Below are 16,819 nucleotides of genomic sequence, written 5' to 3'. Positions count from 1 at the left end.
CGCTTTGTGTTTTTTGTGTGTGTGGTTTTTACTTGACCTTTACCACCTATACTGCCTATACCCCGTTCCAAATGCGATAATCACCCAGCTATATCTTGGTCATCCTTAATGCAAACTGAGTTTCAGGTCCCTGTAAGCCGTGGAATACAAGCTAAAAAACGCGCAAAAAATCGGTCCTCTCTGGCGCTAATTTTGACGAGATACTATTGGCGAGCCAGCAACACTGAGCCTAAAGCTTCCAGGAGAAAGCAAACCACAGGGGCAAAAGCGCAAAAGTCTGTTGTCGCTGCGTTTTGGATAGTATGTGTGCCTAGAATTGTTTCCTCTGAGTTTGCCGACTATGTTCGCGAGGTTTGCGTTGGTTATTCTACAACGCTGATGAAACACTAGTCCGTGTCAACTCAGCCGTTAAAATGTACACTCTACTGCACGGGTTCTGGAAGTACATTAGTCAGAGGGACGAGTACTATGTGCTCATCCTCGGACTTGACAACGCTGGCAAAACGGTAATCGCGGCTTGATTTCCTTTTCCCCGACATTTCCTCGTCTATAGTAAATTTTCACTGCATGAAATGATACCTCGTACTTCTACGAACCGTTTCTTGCGGCTGACTTAGCGACATATGTCTCACCGTAGTAGCACGCTTTGTGTCAAGTTGATTTCGTAATTCCTTTGCAGACTTACCTTGAACAAACCAAGACGAAGTTTTCGAAGGGCTACAAGGGCATGAACCCTCACAAGATAACTACCACTGTTGGTTTGAATAGTACGTTACTACATTTTCCATTACTTTGTCTTGTGCCACCCAGTGGCAACAGCAACAGCTTTGGTTTGACGATGCGTTTTTTCTTGTGTAGTCGGAAAGATCGACATCCAAGGCATACGCTTAAACTTTTGGGATCTCGGAGGCCAGGACTCTCTCCAGTCGCTCTGGGACAAGGTACGAGTGTTCGCATATTTTCGTCGTACTGGGAGCACTCACTTAAAGTCGGTCTGGTAATATCTGCTGCGTGCTTGCATTGGTGTTCTTGCCCTAAATACTTTTCTTTACAGTACTACGCGGAATCTCATGCTGTCATCTACGTGGTCGACTCTTCAAATGCGAGTCGTATTGAAGAATCGAAGGCTGCCTTCAGTAAGCGTCGTTATGTTTGCCTCCGCGAAACCTGCGGTCGTGGCTCTTTCTCACTGCCTTGCCTTTTGCAGGCAAAATGATCGCGAACGACGCGCTTCATGGAGTTCCTGTTTTGATGGTTGCCAACAAGCAAGATATCAACGTAAGTTGACGCAGTTACTTTCGTATCATTGCGTGTGCCCTTCAGTTGATGTTCCTGTAACAAGTTTCTAACAGTTTCTAATTCACTAATCGGCCCAATTTATGCCGACGTATATGTGTAGTTTTATAGTGTTTAGTTTAACTATTCCTAGTGACTAATTATTCGCAAGTCACTAGAGAGATATACCTATGGTAACCTGATTGGCAGCCGATTGTAGGAGAGACTACATTTCATTTGCACCGTTATTTGCAGTTTGATGCTGTAGCTACGAGCCAGAGTTTCAGGAGGCGATTTTGTATACTGCGGAGGTAAATTCCTGGCAACAATTCATAGCTAGGAAGACTTGTGCATTCTCAACCTTTTGTTTGTTTTCAAAATATCAGTGACTCCAACAAGAATGGTTCAGGGAAAGCAAATCACTATTACAAATGCGAAAGGAAAGGATGTGTGGTGGTACAAAATTAACTGACTTAAACGAAGTAGCTGGGCCAATTGGTCATTGCAAAAAAAAAAAACAATGCAATTACCATATTTGCATGATTCTACATAATCTCAATCGTAACGCGCACTAGAATTCAATAGCGGGAAACCACAAAAACAACTGGGCGCCCATTGTACCGCACACATGAAATGATGCCGTTAACAGATGCCTCAAAATTGCACAAAACTTTTTATTGAACATAAATCCGCACACACTGTAGGCAGTTGAACCACTTCCATGAAGCTTTGCACTCAAAGATGTGGTCCCTTTTGTTTTTGCCAATTGCAAATACACGACTCCGGGACGCCTTATTCACAGGGTGCTGCCCGTTTTCCTTCTATTTCCACCAAGATGATTACATAGCGTTTAAACGAAGCCTCCATTATACATTTAGCCAGTTCGTTTCACTTTAGAGTTGGCGGTTTTGGTTTTAAGTTTGATTGTAACACGCAAGTATTTTTGAACATCCAGTTTCATTAAAAAAAAAAAAGGTGCGCGTTAGAATGTGTGGATACGGTACATAGGAGGGACACAGCGATAACTTTGGAATCCCTTCATAGTTGTAATGTGCTGATGTCGTGTTGCCACCACGTTTCTCTGGACCTCTGGGCCTCTTGCCTGGAGCACAGCTTTAGTTGCGTTAGTACATATGTCGTAGCTTGTTTGAGTAGCAAACAAACTCAGTGCCGCACTGTACACTATTACGGTGGCCTGGCTAGTGCCCCTGTCGCCCGTGTGGTTTCACAAAAGCACATGCCCCGAATTGTCTAAAAGCTTGCTTACAGTGAATTGCTGTTGGTGTACGGGTAAAGGCTTAATGTGCTCACCCATGCTGTGCGATTCCTGCTGTTGTCCTCCGCTGGCAAACCGGGTGTGGAGCGGTCGGTGCAGCTTGTTTCGCTCTTTTTTGTAACATCTCTAATGTTTCTACTGCAAATTCCCAGCAGCGATTGCGTCAGCACAGCAGCTGGACGGAGTCTCACAATTGACATGCAGTAGCAGTAGTTGGAGAACTTTCATCGTATATAAAAGCTGTCAGGATTACCATACTCTTCCAGTGTGTGGGGCTGCATTACTGCATCGCAGAAAGAGCAAGATGTTTCCAGTACGGCTATCTCCGTAAAATGGCACTCAAAGGGATGAAGAACAAAGGAAGCTATTCGCGCACATAATGCTGAATACCAATGAAGAAGTTATTGCTGCAATGCAACATATACAGATGGGATACTCTGTGATAGATGCACGATAAAACAAGTAAATCAAACAAACAATAAAAAAATTGCTGTAGTGTGCTCATAGCAGAGAAATTTGTTGGTGTATATTGCATTGCACCAAGGAATAGTTTCGAGTACAAAAAATTACGCCCACCTCCCATCACGGGAACCCTGGTGTGATGCGATGCTGAGGGGGGTTCAAACGCAAGCGGAGAGCAACCGTCGACCGAAAGGCCGCCGGAGAGAGCAGCACACCGGTTATATGTGCAGCACGCCAGAAGGAGAGGAGACGGCGGAGAGAGAGAGAGAGTGCCGCGGCTATAACACAACACAATCCACTTTAATCCAATCCAAAGCCAATCCAATCGAATCCAATCCAATGCCCCTCGCGAGAGAGTGTTCGTTATCAGAGAGGAGAGGGAGAGAGTGGCTGCGGACAACAACGGACGCACGCAGGAAGGACAGGGCCGCCGACAAGAGATGCTCTGAGCGTCGCATCTAAAAATGGCATGGACAAAGCATCGTCACCATCATCAGTGGATGCAAGAGAGGAGGACACAAAGTGGCCACTGCACTGATGTCTGCCATGGTGAATGTTCCTGCCTGTCTACTTCTGCGACAAACGCCTTTGTTGGTAGCCAGTTGTATGCGTGTGTGGCCTCTCACTTCGTGCTGTCTTGAAGTTATTTTTGTTCTTTTGGTATACAATGACTGGAAGGTCTCCGCTGTGGTATCTCCTCCTCTGAAGACACATAATAACATTGCGGCTTGGACTTGAGTCGGTAAATAGCTTGGGTTGGACTTAAGTCGGTCTTCCGTTTTCGCAGCCTAGATGTCACCTTGGAACTGTGAAGCCTGTTCCATTATTTCGTGCCCTTTACAGTTTTGTGTTATCGTTACGCCACAATAACTTCGAACATTGGTGTGCATTTCAGGGCTGCTACAGTGCTGCGGAGATTCGCCAGCTCTTTCGGGAAAGCTCCCACCTGATTGGAAGAAGGGACTGCCATCTGATTGGTGCATCTGCGCTGCACGGGTGAGAGTCTTCGAGCTGTTTCGGTCGAGACCGAACCAATTTGTACATTTACTTCAGATAAAGCTGGGGCAAGCATTACGTGTAAGTAAAAACAAAAGAGGTTATTTTGGAGATCTTTACTTTCACGAGTCGCAGTGAAGAGTGACGCCCAAACGGCTGGTATGCCTTTGGACTGGGCAATCTTCCAAGCAGTGTGCATAGGCTGCCATGTCAGATAGTGCCGTAGGCATCCCCAGAGCTCTCAGTGTTCGAAATACAGTAGAATCTTGATAAACAGAAATCACTTGAACGGAATTGCTGCTTAAATGGAACTGTAGCCTGTAAGTTGGTTGGTTGTGTATTCATATAAAGTAAAAAAGCTTTTGGTAATTGGAACTGAAATTTACGCCTCCCCGTGTAAACGGAACCGAAAATTGAACTTCTTGTCAAACGCATGGCCAATAGCACCAGCTTTTTCCATTTCCGGCTGTTTAGTTTTTTTTTTTTTTTAAAGCCTCGTTGGCCTTGTAAGCCTAGTCTCGTTAGTAGTCAGCCGTGTTAGCGCGACGAATGAAACATCACTGTTCTTGTTCTAGTTGTTCAGTCTCGATTTAAGTCACTGATTACAGGGCTTAGCTCCTGCCGCCTCGTTCGTGCCATTGTGGTGCTACTCGTGCTTCATTACCGCGTTGCCGTCTTCTAAATTCGGTGGCTCATAAGCACTCGTGAAGTCGAGGCCCGAGTCATGCATACCATGCGCTTACGTTAGAAAAAAAAGAACATCATTCGGGACTTTGCGGCTCTTTGATGCATTTTCATGCATTTTTTAGGGCACAAATCAACTTTGCGAATGTTGTGCCTAAACCTCTTGTAGTTTTCGTGCTTTCTGAAAAACTATCAGCTACATTCACCTTCTAGTGCTTGGGAGTTCCATGAAATGCCTGTAAGAGTGTGTATGCACATAAATTTGCACTTTTGCACATCTCTCTCACTAAATGGAACTCCTGTTAAATGGAACTAATTTTTTCGGTCCCTTGAAATTCCGTTTATCGAGAGTCTACTGTATCTGTTCCAAGAAAGAATAATTTGTACGTGCAGTGCACAAGGTCTTAGACGATGATGTCTGTTATAAGTGGGCTCAACTTTGTATGTGAAAGCGCTCTTTCTCCATATAAATTTTAACCAAGATGTAGCAAGTAAATGTGCGCTTTTCTAGACAGCTTATTCCGTGAGTGCGGTGTTGCTTAGGTGATTGCATTGCGAGGTGATATTGTTCCGTCCGATTCCGGCTACAACATACACGACCTCTAAAGAGAAAACTAAACTTGAAACAGTGTGCCGATTAGAATATGGCACTTGCATTGTCCGATGAGCTGCCGAGTTGATTTAGCTCGGCATGTATAGATGGTTTCATTAGAACGGTTCCAACAGGGACATCTAAGACCTATTTATGATGTGGTGACCGTGAAAGCATGCTTGTCCAATTGTTAGATGCTCCCTCACATTATTCGTTTCTTTTTGTCTTTTAAATGCGAATGCATTTATTAGCCGGGGGTTGTCTTGCTCCGTTGGCCGGCGTGCGCCTGCATTCCTCCAGCGCGAGCGCACGTGCGCTCGCGCCTCGTAGTTCTGCCTTCGTCGTCGTCGTCGTAAATGCGAATGCATTTCTGGACGCGGCTATGGAAAGTGTGCGCATGCGCTCCAAACCCTCTGACCCCATAGTCTTGGTTGGCGACTTCAACGTTGACGTGCGCAAGAAGAGTGGCGAGTGGCTGGTCGAGTACATGCAGACCAGGCACTCTATGCATTGTCTCTCTGCCGGCTTCGACACGTGCCCCACTACCATTCACGGGAGTTGCATTGATATGGTTTTTACGCGAAACTGTGACGCGCGTATGCTTCTCAAAGACCCTTTGACCGTGCACTTTAGCGATCACAAGGCAGCGATTGTGGCCGTCAGGTACAACGATAACACAAACAGATGCTGATGAATAAATGATTACGTTCACACTCTCGTCATTAATTACGCCATTACTCGCAACACACTCATCGGTGCACCCAATGCATTCGCATTTCTGCACGATTCCCTTCGGGGAGGTGCGGGGGAGTTTTTTGTCATTTTATCTTCGCTACTTGCCAAGCAAAGAGGTCAGTTGGCAGGGACTTATTTTGCCGTTATCGTACCACTTCTGTTATTAACATGGTCGAATCTCTCCTGTAGGCCTCAGCACATGCCTGTAACACGTTTCCAAGTTGAAGGTTAAGTTAACACGTGTCCAAGTTAAAAAATGCCGCCACAACGCATTCATGCAGTGGTGTTGCGGATGCGTGCCAGCCTCCTCTTGCTGCGGAGGTTCAAATCCTGCCGTGACCTGAATTATGCAGCCTTTCTTTTTAACTCAATTACGCTGTTTTTAAAGCGAAGGCTTTCTTAGTGGAACCGATGGCATCCTGTCAAAAAACTAATGCATTTCCCCATAGACCGGTTGGTTGACCGAAAAGCTCTGATAACATCTCTGGACATACAGCGCGTGCGTGAAACTGGGCTTCCACTGTGTCAAGACGTTACATTCAGACCGTTTGTAGATGCGTTTGCTCAGTGCACGAAAAATTGTCGCATGGTTCGTTCTTCGTTTGCGATTTGGGTCTTTGACGGTTTGATGATCAATTGGACAGAGCTTTCGAGCTTCTCCTTTCTTTAATTAAGAAGGGATGGCAAAGTTACCGTTTTTATTCTGTGAGTGTTGGCTGTTCCATGTGCCATCTGTGTGCCAGAGGCACGAAAATTTTCGGCCTACCAAGTTAACTTATGTTACAAAGTATTACAATGTGACAAGCAGTTACGTTGACAATTAAAATAACAATCATAATTAATAACTAAGGTTAGCAACCAAGTTCACTGAAGTGAATAACCAAAGTTTTTAATGCTTTAGCGTAACCGACTGTGGTTTAACTGACTCAACTTCTAATCCGGGCTAATCTCTCGCACTGTAGTTTAGGCATGTAGCTCGGTTAAAAAAACTGTTCACGTATCTGCTCCTTTCGTCGCAAATGTCAACAAAAGGCGATAGTCTTTGTCAACATTTGCCAAGTAAATGCCTCTCTTCGCTTTCCCGATCACCTGTCATGTTGTTCCTCTTGTGTCACGCTCCTACCAAGGTAAACACGCTAAAGGTTTTCTCAAGTCAAATTAAATTTACCGCGTTCCACTGCTCCAGGCCGGGTGCCTCAATGGCAGCGCTGCTGTGTGGTGGAGACTCGCGTGAATTAAGGCGCCCTAGAACCGTGTTGCCCCAGTCCACGTGCGTTCCGAGCAGAACGTGGAACCTATCTAGTGGAATTTTTCGTAACTGTTGCCGCTTGAGTTCATAAAATGCCGCCAGAAGCTGTAGTGGCGTGGGCGACAGTGGGATTTTTTTTTTCTGGTGGATTTTCACAGAAATCAAGCATCTATGAATTTTTTTATAAAGGAACACTGTAAATATCCCTTGTGTATTAATTTTGTCTTATATTTGAATAATGTCTTGTTCTTGTTCAACAATGTTGACAAGTATGAACATATAAACCGGACTTGGACGTTTAGATTTGGCTGTGAGTATATAAGACTATTGTGCAGACTTCGTTTCACTTTGGCTGGGTGTTTGAATCTAGTCACAGACAGACAGACAGAAATAGACAGACCAAAATTTCTGGGTTTAAGTAGCCCAAGAAAGACTATCGTTTTTAGAAACAGCAGTCACGGTAATGGTCACGAAGCAGTTCGTCACGGATTCGTGGCGATGGTACGTTATTGTTCCCTTTGACCTAATTCCAGGGAGGGCATCAACGAAGGCATCGAGTGGATCACGCAGTGCGTGAAGCGCAACATCCTCAGGCCCGCACGCAACAGCGAGTCCTTGTGACACTGCCCGCACGCATCCGCTGCTGTTTTTCCTTCCCGTCTCTTCACCTCTCACACTGCCTGTCAAGCAGAAAAGTTCACGGCCGGCTTCATCCAGCGGCAGAGTTTGTGTGTGCGTCTGCCACCTAGATGAGGTGGTGGGACTTTGTACATAACATTGTATTTTTTTTGTGTTCACAGGTTTTATGTGCGCTTTTCGGTAACAAATAAAAGGAAAACTTGGTCTGATTTGTGGGAATTCCTGTTAATGATTTTCAATGAGAGCTATGGTTTACACTGAATCTCTCCATGTTTCATTACACTCTGAGCTGTGTTAGTTTGCAGCTTGTCTAGGTTAAATTTTTAATTGGTTGTGGCTGTTTGTGCTGTTTATACTAATTCTGTTATAGCTTCACACTTTTGTTAGGATTTCAGTTGAACAGATTCACCGGCGTAGGATAGCAAAACGTGTTTTGGGAGCCATGAAAAGTGATGAATCACTGTTTTTTTAGATCTGTTTTTTTGTAAAAGCATGGGAGTAAATGTTGAAGATAAGACTTTTTATTAGCGTGCTGAAGGAGAAGTGCACCTTATAAGAATCTTTCATTATGCTCACCTTAGAAATGCATGCAATCGCGGCAGAAGTCCTTGCACTGTCTCTCTAAAAATAGTTTTCCCATTTTATAAAAGCAGACAAATTTGCAGCAGAATGCATAAATGTGTTGCAATACCAGATGGGTTACACTAAAGTTTATCGGGTACTGGTGATCAACACAAACCAAAGCTCAAGTGATTCGTGGCCAAAATGCACAGTGTTTATACTCGTAAAGATGCATGGTCATGGATGTGCACAAACCAACAGTTCGTTGTGTCAACGTTAACATTTTGTTGCAAGATCAGTCTAAGACACTTACGAATTGGCAGTTGTGCAGTAGTAGCTGTATTTGGCAATTTTTGCAGTACACTCAGTGGTGGCGGGAGAGGAATTTTTTACAGTAGAGCAAACTTTAACATTTCCTGCTTCACACGTCTGAAACCAATATGCCAGTGTCTATGCATCTGTTCGTTATTGCATGCGCAACACATGCCTCCATTTGGGATTGATTGATTGATTGATTGTGGGTTTTAACGCGCCGACGCGATGCAGGCAATGAGGTGTGCTGTAGTGGAGGGCTCCGGATTAATTATGACCACCTGGGGATGTTTAACGTGCGCCCATATCTCGTACACACGAGCGTTTTTGCTTTTCGCTTCCATCAGAAAAGCGGCCGCCGCGGCCAGGCCCCCATTTGTGTCTGCTCATACTTATCCCCGGGGTCCCAACCAGAGATAATTAGAAGGATAAGAATGGGGTGTAGTGCACATGGCAGACATTCTCATGTAATGAATGGCAGCCTACCATTATCCCTGAAGAAGAAAGTGTATGACAGCTGCATCTTACCAGTACTTACCTACGGGGCAGAAACTTGGGGGCTCACTAAGAGGGTTGAACTTAAATCGACGACGACTCAGCGGGCAATAGAACGGAAGATGACAGGTGTAACATTAAGGGACAAGAAGAGAGCGGAGGGGGTCAGGGAACAAACGTGTGTTAAGGACATATATCAGGGAGCGTGTTAAGGACATATTAGTAGAAATTAAGAAGACGCAATAGGTGTGGGCAGGGCATGTAATGCGAAGGCAAGATAACCGTTGGTCATTAAAGGAGCCATGAAGAGAAAATGCAAGTTGGTTTTATTCGAAAGATTTCGTGTTTTATAGTGCCCCAGCGCTTGTCCGGATACAAACGGTGCTTTATTCACTGAGAAATTCAACAATTTAGGTTAAAATTTTGATTTTCCCGCTCAATCGTGCGTTTTCGTGGTCCCAAGTGACATCACGGGAACCGACCGCTCTGCAGCCTAGAGTACCTTCATTCACGCATCCGCCGTACAGGGTAGAGACACGTAACGCTGGCGCCGCCATGTTCGGTTGCTCGCTCGCCGCCGAAGCAAGTCATTGTGTCAAAACCGCGCTAAAATTATCGCCGCAACGCGGTTTACTGAAGAAGTTTGAATCATATTGTCTGTTTCGCGTTGCTAGGTCTCGTGGGAAACGAAAAGAATAACGCGTTGAGCCCGTTGGCCCAATTGCGGCGGCACGGGACCGTTCAAAGGTTGTCTCCACCCTGTACAGCGGTGTTGGTTTGTTCCCGCGTTTCTTTACGTTCCGTAACCTAGATGGCGCCACCATACCGTGGCAAGCGTTTGGTTTGTTTTTGCCCACATTTAAACCTGGCTTGTTTTTGTTCTGGGAGAAAATATTCGTTCCTTGAAACAGTGCTCGCTCGACAAATGGGGTCACGTTGCTTGCGTCAATCGGCCAGTGTCGTCTGAGACAACCCCAAGCCCCGTAGTGCTGTGCAGCAAAACCAAAGCATGCTGTGCGCAGTACGCACAGCAGAACGCATCAGTACTTCTATGTTTACATGTGCTTTCGTAACTTCCACTGTTTGTCCCATCATTCTTATTGCTTTGTAAAGAATGTGCCCGAAATTTAAGCGCAAATCGCTCGTTCGTCTAGTTTGTAAGCTCTACCTAATTTGCGTCTGCTTCTGCCAGCCTCCGCCAATCGCAGAGCTTAGCCCATGTGACATCACAGGTTCTGTTGCGGGAAATGAGCTGGTGGGCCGCATGACCATTCCCGTTTTTCCTAATTATGTACCTTATTTGAGCGAAGTTTACGTTAAAAGTGGTGTCAGTATGATTCTAACGACACAATCTTTTGAATGAACCAAACTTCTGTTTTCTCTTCATGGTAACAGAGTGGATCCCTAGAGAAGGCAAGCGTGGCAGGGGGCGGCAGAAAGTTAGGTAGGCAGATGAGATCAAGAAGTTTGTGGGGACAAATTGGTCTCAGTTAGCACAGGACTGGGATAATTGGAGGTCCATGAGAGAGGCCTTTGCCCTGCCGTGGGTGTAAATAAGGTGGTGATGATGATGATAGTTGTCCCCATCCACATCTAATTGGCATGTTCGTATTCTTGCATCTGTAATGTTGCCTGTTCACGTTGGAGTTCCACGTTTTAGTCGGTGCATCTGTTCACACCGCATCTCTGTTAACGCACAGATATATAGGCTACATTTCCAGGAATTTGCAAGAATGATGCTACTTATCGTTGTCATCGCCTCGTGTTACAGTGTAAATGTCTTAGAACCTAATCGGCTGCACTTTTGGTTCGTGTATTAAAAACAGTAGTGCAGGAAGGCTCGAGAGTTGCGCCAACAATGAAAGCGGTAGCAGTGCTGGCTGCATTGCTCAATAATTTGCTGTTGATTGCATTGCGATGCCCGGCATACTAATTTACATGCTGCTGTACAGACATTTTTGAATGAAGCGTTTGCGTCAGTTTATTTTCCTTTCAGCTTCGCACCATATAAATTCTTCCAAAACATGTTAGGCATACATACCTTCGTCCCAGCCAAGAGCTTCAAGTGACCTTCAAGGGCACGTATGTTGATTACCACTGGTGTTGCACTTTCGAAGGCTGTTTTCCTTGCTGGATTTGACCCTCTGCTTTCCTTCAAACACAGCACTTACATGTATTGTCTGGTGTAGCCCGAGAATTGCTTAGCTGAGACTAGCGGGTTTCAGGTAAGCTTCCCAAAATTCCCTGTAGCATTTTCCAAAAGTTATTGTCCCTATATCTCTTGATTTATATGTGGCCATAGTATTGAACTGGCAAAAACGATTCCGAGATGTAAGTTGAATCCCCGTAATGGACTGCTTCATTATGTCCTCACGAAACTTTTGTTCAGACGGCTGCCCAACGACGAAGAAAGTTGCCAAAGTTCAGTTCACATTTAAAAAGGCAGAAGCAAGACCACAGTTTGCATGTAATGCAACCGAATCATGTAATTTAATTGCATGACCTATAAATAATAGCTGCAGACAGCGTTCAACACGTCTTTTGCCTCCTTATACGAGGTGAGCACTTGTTTTGAATGGCCACTAGCTGGAAAACATTTTAAGGTAATTTTTTCACGAGTGGCAGGGCGCGATAGATTTTTCCCTGCCAGTGTTTGTAGTGCCATGTTCCCATAATTTGCAAACCGCTAGAATGCTTTGTTCAGGCATGTCACCTAAAGAAAGGTTGGCCAATTTGCGATCACATGTGCAAAAAAAGCTTTTAGCGCACAAAATGCTGTGGCGTACTTAATTCAGTGAGTCGAGGAACGCATTATGTTATCCACCTAGAGCAAGTAAGCTTCTGCTTGCACGCTAGTTCATTTCATTACGCTGTAAAGATTTTGTCAATAGTGTGCAAGATGATTACAAGTAATCGTAATCACAGCTAATATCCCAACATGCGGTTAAAAAAGCAGGCATCGGACAAAGAAAAACAGCTTAGAAGGGTTCAGTGCTGGGCCTATGGGAAAAAATGGCAAAACCCAGCCTCCAAAACGCGATGCACAACCCACACTGGAACCAGCAACAGTTTAATAAAACACGAGACAAATAAAAAAACAAACAGATGGCCTACAATAATAAAACAAAAAAAGGCAGTGGGTGGGCATGTTGAATACTGGCATCTTTCCGTTTTCCCACACCTTGTGTATTGTGTATTCTTTGCCTGTGTACGTGCGTCTTTAAAGGCTGGGTTCAGTCTTTCTTTTTTCTCACAAAATCAGCTTCACAGGTGTAGTGCGCAATGCGATGGAAAAAAAACAACCTTATTTTGTGGTTTCACTCAAGTGCAGTCACCAAGCGGATGACTGCATTGCACGCTCGAGCATTGCACAATGGCCAAAGCATGCCAGTATCCGGCCAGAAAAGGACAACAGCAGAACAGTCGCCGAATCAACTCTTTAATGACGTATTAACCCGAATGCCTTCCAAGAAGCTTCGCGATTGTGCCTGACCGGCACGCACATTGTTTTCACTGGGAGAAACAACAGAGCAAAGAAACACAAGTGCGGCACACGTGTGCATGCACACACTCACAATGGCACTTTTCGTGTAAAAACAAGCACTGTTTACAGGGCATGTCTGCGGCAGAGTGCAAAGGCAGGTTGGGACTGCAAGCAAAACGATGTCAAAAGAAAAGGAGTCACCACCAGTGTTGTGCACAGAATTTAGGGACAGTTACTCGTCTAGTTTGGGCAGCGGAAATGTTTTTGTTAGGTAATCGTTGCACTCCGCAAAATGCAATGCGTATTTGCAGCTTATCTGGGCATTGCTCCCATGCGTGATGGGTTAACACTGAAATGCTCTGCCTTCAAACACGTGTGCGGCATTAAATGTTTCAAACACAGCGACAAATTTCGAAGGTCAATCAGCCCGGGTAACAAGCGTGTCTTATTCGGTAGAGGAAGGCATCGGCTGTCAATGCGTTCATTTGCTCCAGTTTTACTCACTGCACTTGTACAAGGGCTTAGCTCATGCGGAAAATACAACTCACTGACAATGTTTAACGTGTCATCGCACATTTGGACTCGCTCGATTGCTGCAGTGATTGCGGCAAAGATACCCTCTGTGCCTGTTGCAAGAATTTGAAATGTGAATCACTCGAGCTTGAAATTTGAATTTGAATCACTTAAATGTGAATCACTGCCGACTATAAGGTGAACGAGAGAATACTGACAAAACAGAGAAAGAGCTTGCAGGACCACAAGAGGCCGATAGGGAGAATAAAAAAATGAAGTACCGCAATAACTTTCTTAAGTGCACTCAAAAACGAGGTATTGAGACATTATTCGCTCGAACAGTGTCACTGGTTACGTCTTAAAAAGGGATTAACGAGCCTTGCCCTGCTAAGACACAGGAAGTTGTATGGACACAGCTGCACCCTTTTGGGTTCTTGTAAATCGAATGCCACAAAGCAGGGGTGTATAAATACAAACTGGGCTCGGATACAATCCCGCTCACTGCAACTATTCCTCGGGCATCTTCGCTTCTTGGGAGGTCTTCTTCTCTTCGCTTTCACACACGGCACTCGATCCTTCTTTCTTCTTCGACAACAGTCCAACGACAAATCCCCGGGTAATAAACTCCACCAACAGTGTCTCGCGCTCCCCCTCCCCCTCTCAGGCACTCACACACGTACACAACACACGCGCACCCAACTTCCAACCTTTTTTTTTTTCCCTCCCATTCTCATTCCCAGCAGGCAGACGTTGAGGGAGGTCTCTCCCTTCTCTGCGCCTTAACCGACAGCCTCGGTGGTCAGGGTTTCGTGTTCTTGTGAACTCAAAGTTTTTCAGTCGACAACTCCGCTTTTTTTCTTGGGAGGCTTCCATGGAGTAAGGGTTGCGGCGCAATCGTACAATGCCCCATTTGCGCCTGTACCTGCCTGCCTTAAGCAAATCGCTGCACTTGGTTCTGCCAAAAACTTGGCAAGCCGAGAAAGCTACAAGATCTGGCACCACAATGCAGTGTGTCGATTTCTTTTTTTTTTTTGTAATACATTGTCCCGCCGTGTGCTGTACTTACTTAAAATCACGAAATAAAAGCTTTCTTGCAAATTCAATTTAAAACGTCCGCGATAAATATTTGTTTTAAGTACAAGCTTTTAAGACAGTCCCTGTTGGAAAGGACGTCAAGATAAACTTTTAATCAGTGCTGAACAGGCAAGGTTCAGAGCGAAATACCGTAAAAAAATTTGTTTTGAACTGCTTGTACAATCATTTGACCCCGTTGGACAGAGGGCAGGGGGTCAAATAACCCTTTCAGCCCAGATTTTTTTTATTTTAGGCAAAACAATGTTTTCTGAGTTTTCTCAAATTTTAGGGTCCCACAAGGCTTCAAACAAAAAATAGAGCTGGAAGCGAAAGCAATTATACATTTATTAATGATATAATTAATTAGAACATCTGGCAATTAAACATTTTATAGCAAGCAGAGGCACTACTTTTGAAAATTTTCCTAAACTTTATGACTACCTGAACATACAAACAAAAAACAAGATTCGTAATGCACGCATTTATAGATTTACAAGCTTGGGAATAAAACTCTGACTGCCATTTTTTTCAGCCTCAACGTAGTAATTTTGTCTTCACTGGAGTTGCTTCTTACTGGTAGCGTGGACCTCCACTAAAATGAAACAACAGTGGTATCTATCGCAACAGGCGTCAATGAAGAACAATTCCCCAAAAAACTAGCAGTTTTCGTTTCGTTCTCTATGCCCTATAGGAACTTTTATGTGATGGTGTCAACTGACACCACCAGGGCCGAAAGGGTAAGTTTCTTCTTACGCACGTGTGGTTGTCCATATCGCCAAAATGATCTTATTGGCTGGCCAGACACGTAGCTCCCTCAGCTTGCCAACGTAATGCAAAAAATCGTGTGGGTAAAAACCACGACACAGACCAACCATTTCGCCAGTTCATAGCAAAAGTGCTCGCAAGTTAACTGCTCTTTGTCATCGAAAGATTAACGGCATCTGAAGATATTGTACGGCCAATCTTAAGATACGAGCACAATTTACATGAACTCAACAGTTCTGCAACAAAACCATCACTACAGCCAATGGAACCTTCACACTGGTGGTGGCTGCAACACCCAGCCATTCCATCCAGCCGTTGTTGCGGGCAACACTGAGTTTCAACATACTGTGAATGTTTAAGCAAATGTGTGTTACAGTAAGTAGAGGCAGTGCATAATTTCGACCATGAAATCCCATACTAAGGGCAAACCAAGCGCAACATTGTCTAAATGCCTTATTTCTTCATTTTCGTGAACTGAATACTACTGTGAAATAAATCTGAAAAACAAACATCAACGAAGCAGCAAAATTTTTTAATTCGAGTGGATTTCAAGTGACACTGCTTGCAGTCTGTGTCATGGCTTGTATAAAATAACCAAAGCCACCTTTTTTGAGAAAACCTCGACGTCGGGTTAATGATACAACTTAACGTCACTACGCGGCACAGGCACTGCTGTCAAGGGGCTTTGTAAGCGGCACGATCGACTGCCGGGTGTACACAAATACACACTGCAAGCCTGCAGTTCCGTAAAAATTAAAAATACCAAGGGTTGACATGTACGACGTGCCAACGCAAACTGTCGATCTTTCCTTATACTATAATCCAATGCACAACTACCAGTTAGTATAAATTAACCATTCTCGGCCACTAATTCAGTGGCCCTCTCATAAGAACTGGTTCGACGGGCACTACGACAAAAAAAAGAAAAGCATACGCGGCAACTGAACCCTGCTCAAAAAGTAAAAACTTCGTACAATGCATTCCGCAATGAGGAAATCGAATATATTAAAACCAAGTACGCATGCACATTTTTTTGTAGTCGGCGAAAAATAGTTTCAATTCTGGAACGAGGACTGTCGGATGGGCAGAGAAAAAAAAAAAAACAAGAGCGAGAACAAATAAAAGAGTTGGGGGGGAGGGGGGCATGGCCGAAGGAAAAAAAAAAAAAACAACACTAAGGTGGCCATGAAGGTCATGGCACCTTGTCGTTCTTCATGAGCAGCTTAACGTAATTGCACTGTACAGGCTTCGAGATGGAGAGGACGCGTAGGGCCTCGTCAATCGGGAACCACTTCCGCTTACGACCTGCAAAGGTTTGAAAAGAAGACAGAGAGAAAAAAGGTCGTCAACGGAACAAACTTTCCTCTAGAGTAACTGAAAAATTGAAGCCGTTCCACTCAACGTGAAAGCTGTCAGAAGAGCAGAGCAGTGATTCGTCACAATGGGCTGTAGCGCCGTTATGCGCCCACTGCTACCACCCAATGCAATTCAAATTTCCCGCCCTCGCAGTGCTCGCGTGCCCCCTGCCTGAAACTGCGCTAGCGGGAGTTTCTGTACTCTTTGTGCTTGCTTTTCCTCCCACACGTGCCGGCGTTGCACCGCCACTTTTTTTCACTTACCATCGTAAAAACCAACCAAACGAGCGTTCCTAACTAAATGAACGCAAGCGCTGCTGCTTACTTACATATATTTTGCCTCAAATGTACC

The 16,819-nt window shown here is 44.7% G+C and overlaps 2 protein-coding genes across 3 annotated transcripts in view; one reads left to right on the top strand and one right to left on the bottom strand.

Annotated features, from left to right (window-relative positions):
* The first annotated feature begins 234 nt into the window (after positions 1–234).
* On the top strand, positions 235–8,117 carry Arfrp1 (ADP-ribosylation factor related protein 1). Its single transcript, XM_077690409.1, has 7 exons — positions 235–506; positions 680–767; positions 859–941; positions 1,055–1,136; positions 1,208–1,278; positions 3,909–4,009; positions 7,803–8,117. Exons 1-7 carry the CDS (start codon positions 414–416, stop codon positions 7,888–7,890), a joined length of 606 nt encoding a protein of 201 aa, XP_077546535.1. The 5' UTR covers positions 235–413; the 3' UTR covers positions 7,891–8,117.
* Positions 8,118–13,997: 5,880 nt separating this feature from the next.
* Aps (diphosphoinositol polyphosphate phosphohydrolase 1 Aps) overlaps positions 13,998–16,819 on the bottom strand; it is a 76,496-nt gene continuing 73,674 nt past the window's right edge. For both annotated transcript variants that reach the window (XM_077690407.1, XM_077690408.1), the window contains one exon: positions 13,998–16,417. In XM_077690407.1, the coding sequence (XP_077546533.1) occupies positions 16,305–16,417 (113 nt within the window). In that variant the 3' untranslated portion in view covers positions 13,998–16,304. The remainder of the gene's footprint in view (positions 16,418–16,819) is intronic.

The sequence above is a fragment of the Haemaphysalis longicornis genome, unplaced genomic scaffold, assembly GCF_048455015.1.
Source record: "Haemaphysalis longicornis isolate Haplotype H1 unplaced genomic scaffold, Haemaphysalis longicornis Haplotype H1 scaffold_10, whole genome shotgun sequence".
Lineage (NCBI taxonomy): Eukaryota > Metazoa > Arthropoda > Arachnida > Ixodida > Ixodidae > Haemaphysalis > Haemaphysalis longicornis.
This window is presented reverse-complemented; position numbering and strand designations above follow the sequence as displayed.

Coding starts and splice junctions, on each gene's coding strand:
- Arfrp1 (XM_077690409.1), top strand. CDS start 414: ATGTACACTCTACTGCACGGGTTCTGGAAGTACATTAGTCAGAGGGAC. Junction 1,279..3,908: donor CCAACAAGCAAGATATCAAC/GTAAGTTGACGC, acceptor TGTGCATTTCAG/GGCTGCTACAGTGCTGCGGA. Junction 4,010..7,802: donor GGTGCATCTGCGCTGCACGG/GTGAGAGTCTTC, acceptor ACCTAATTCCAG/GGAGGGCATCAACGAAGGCA.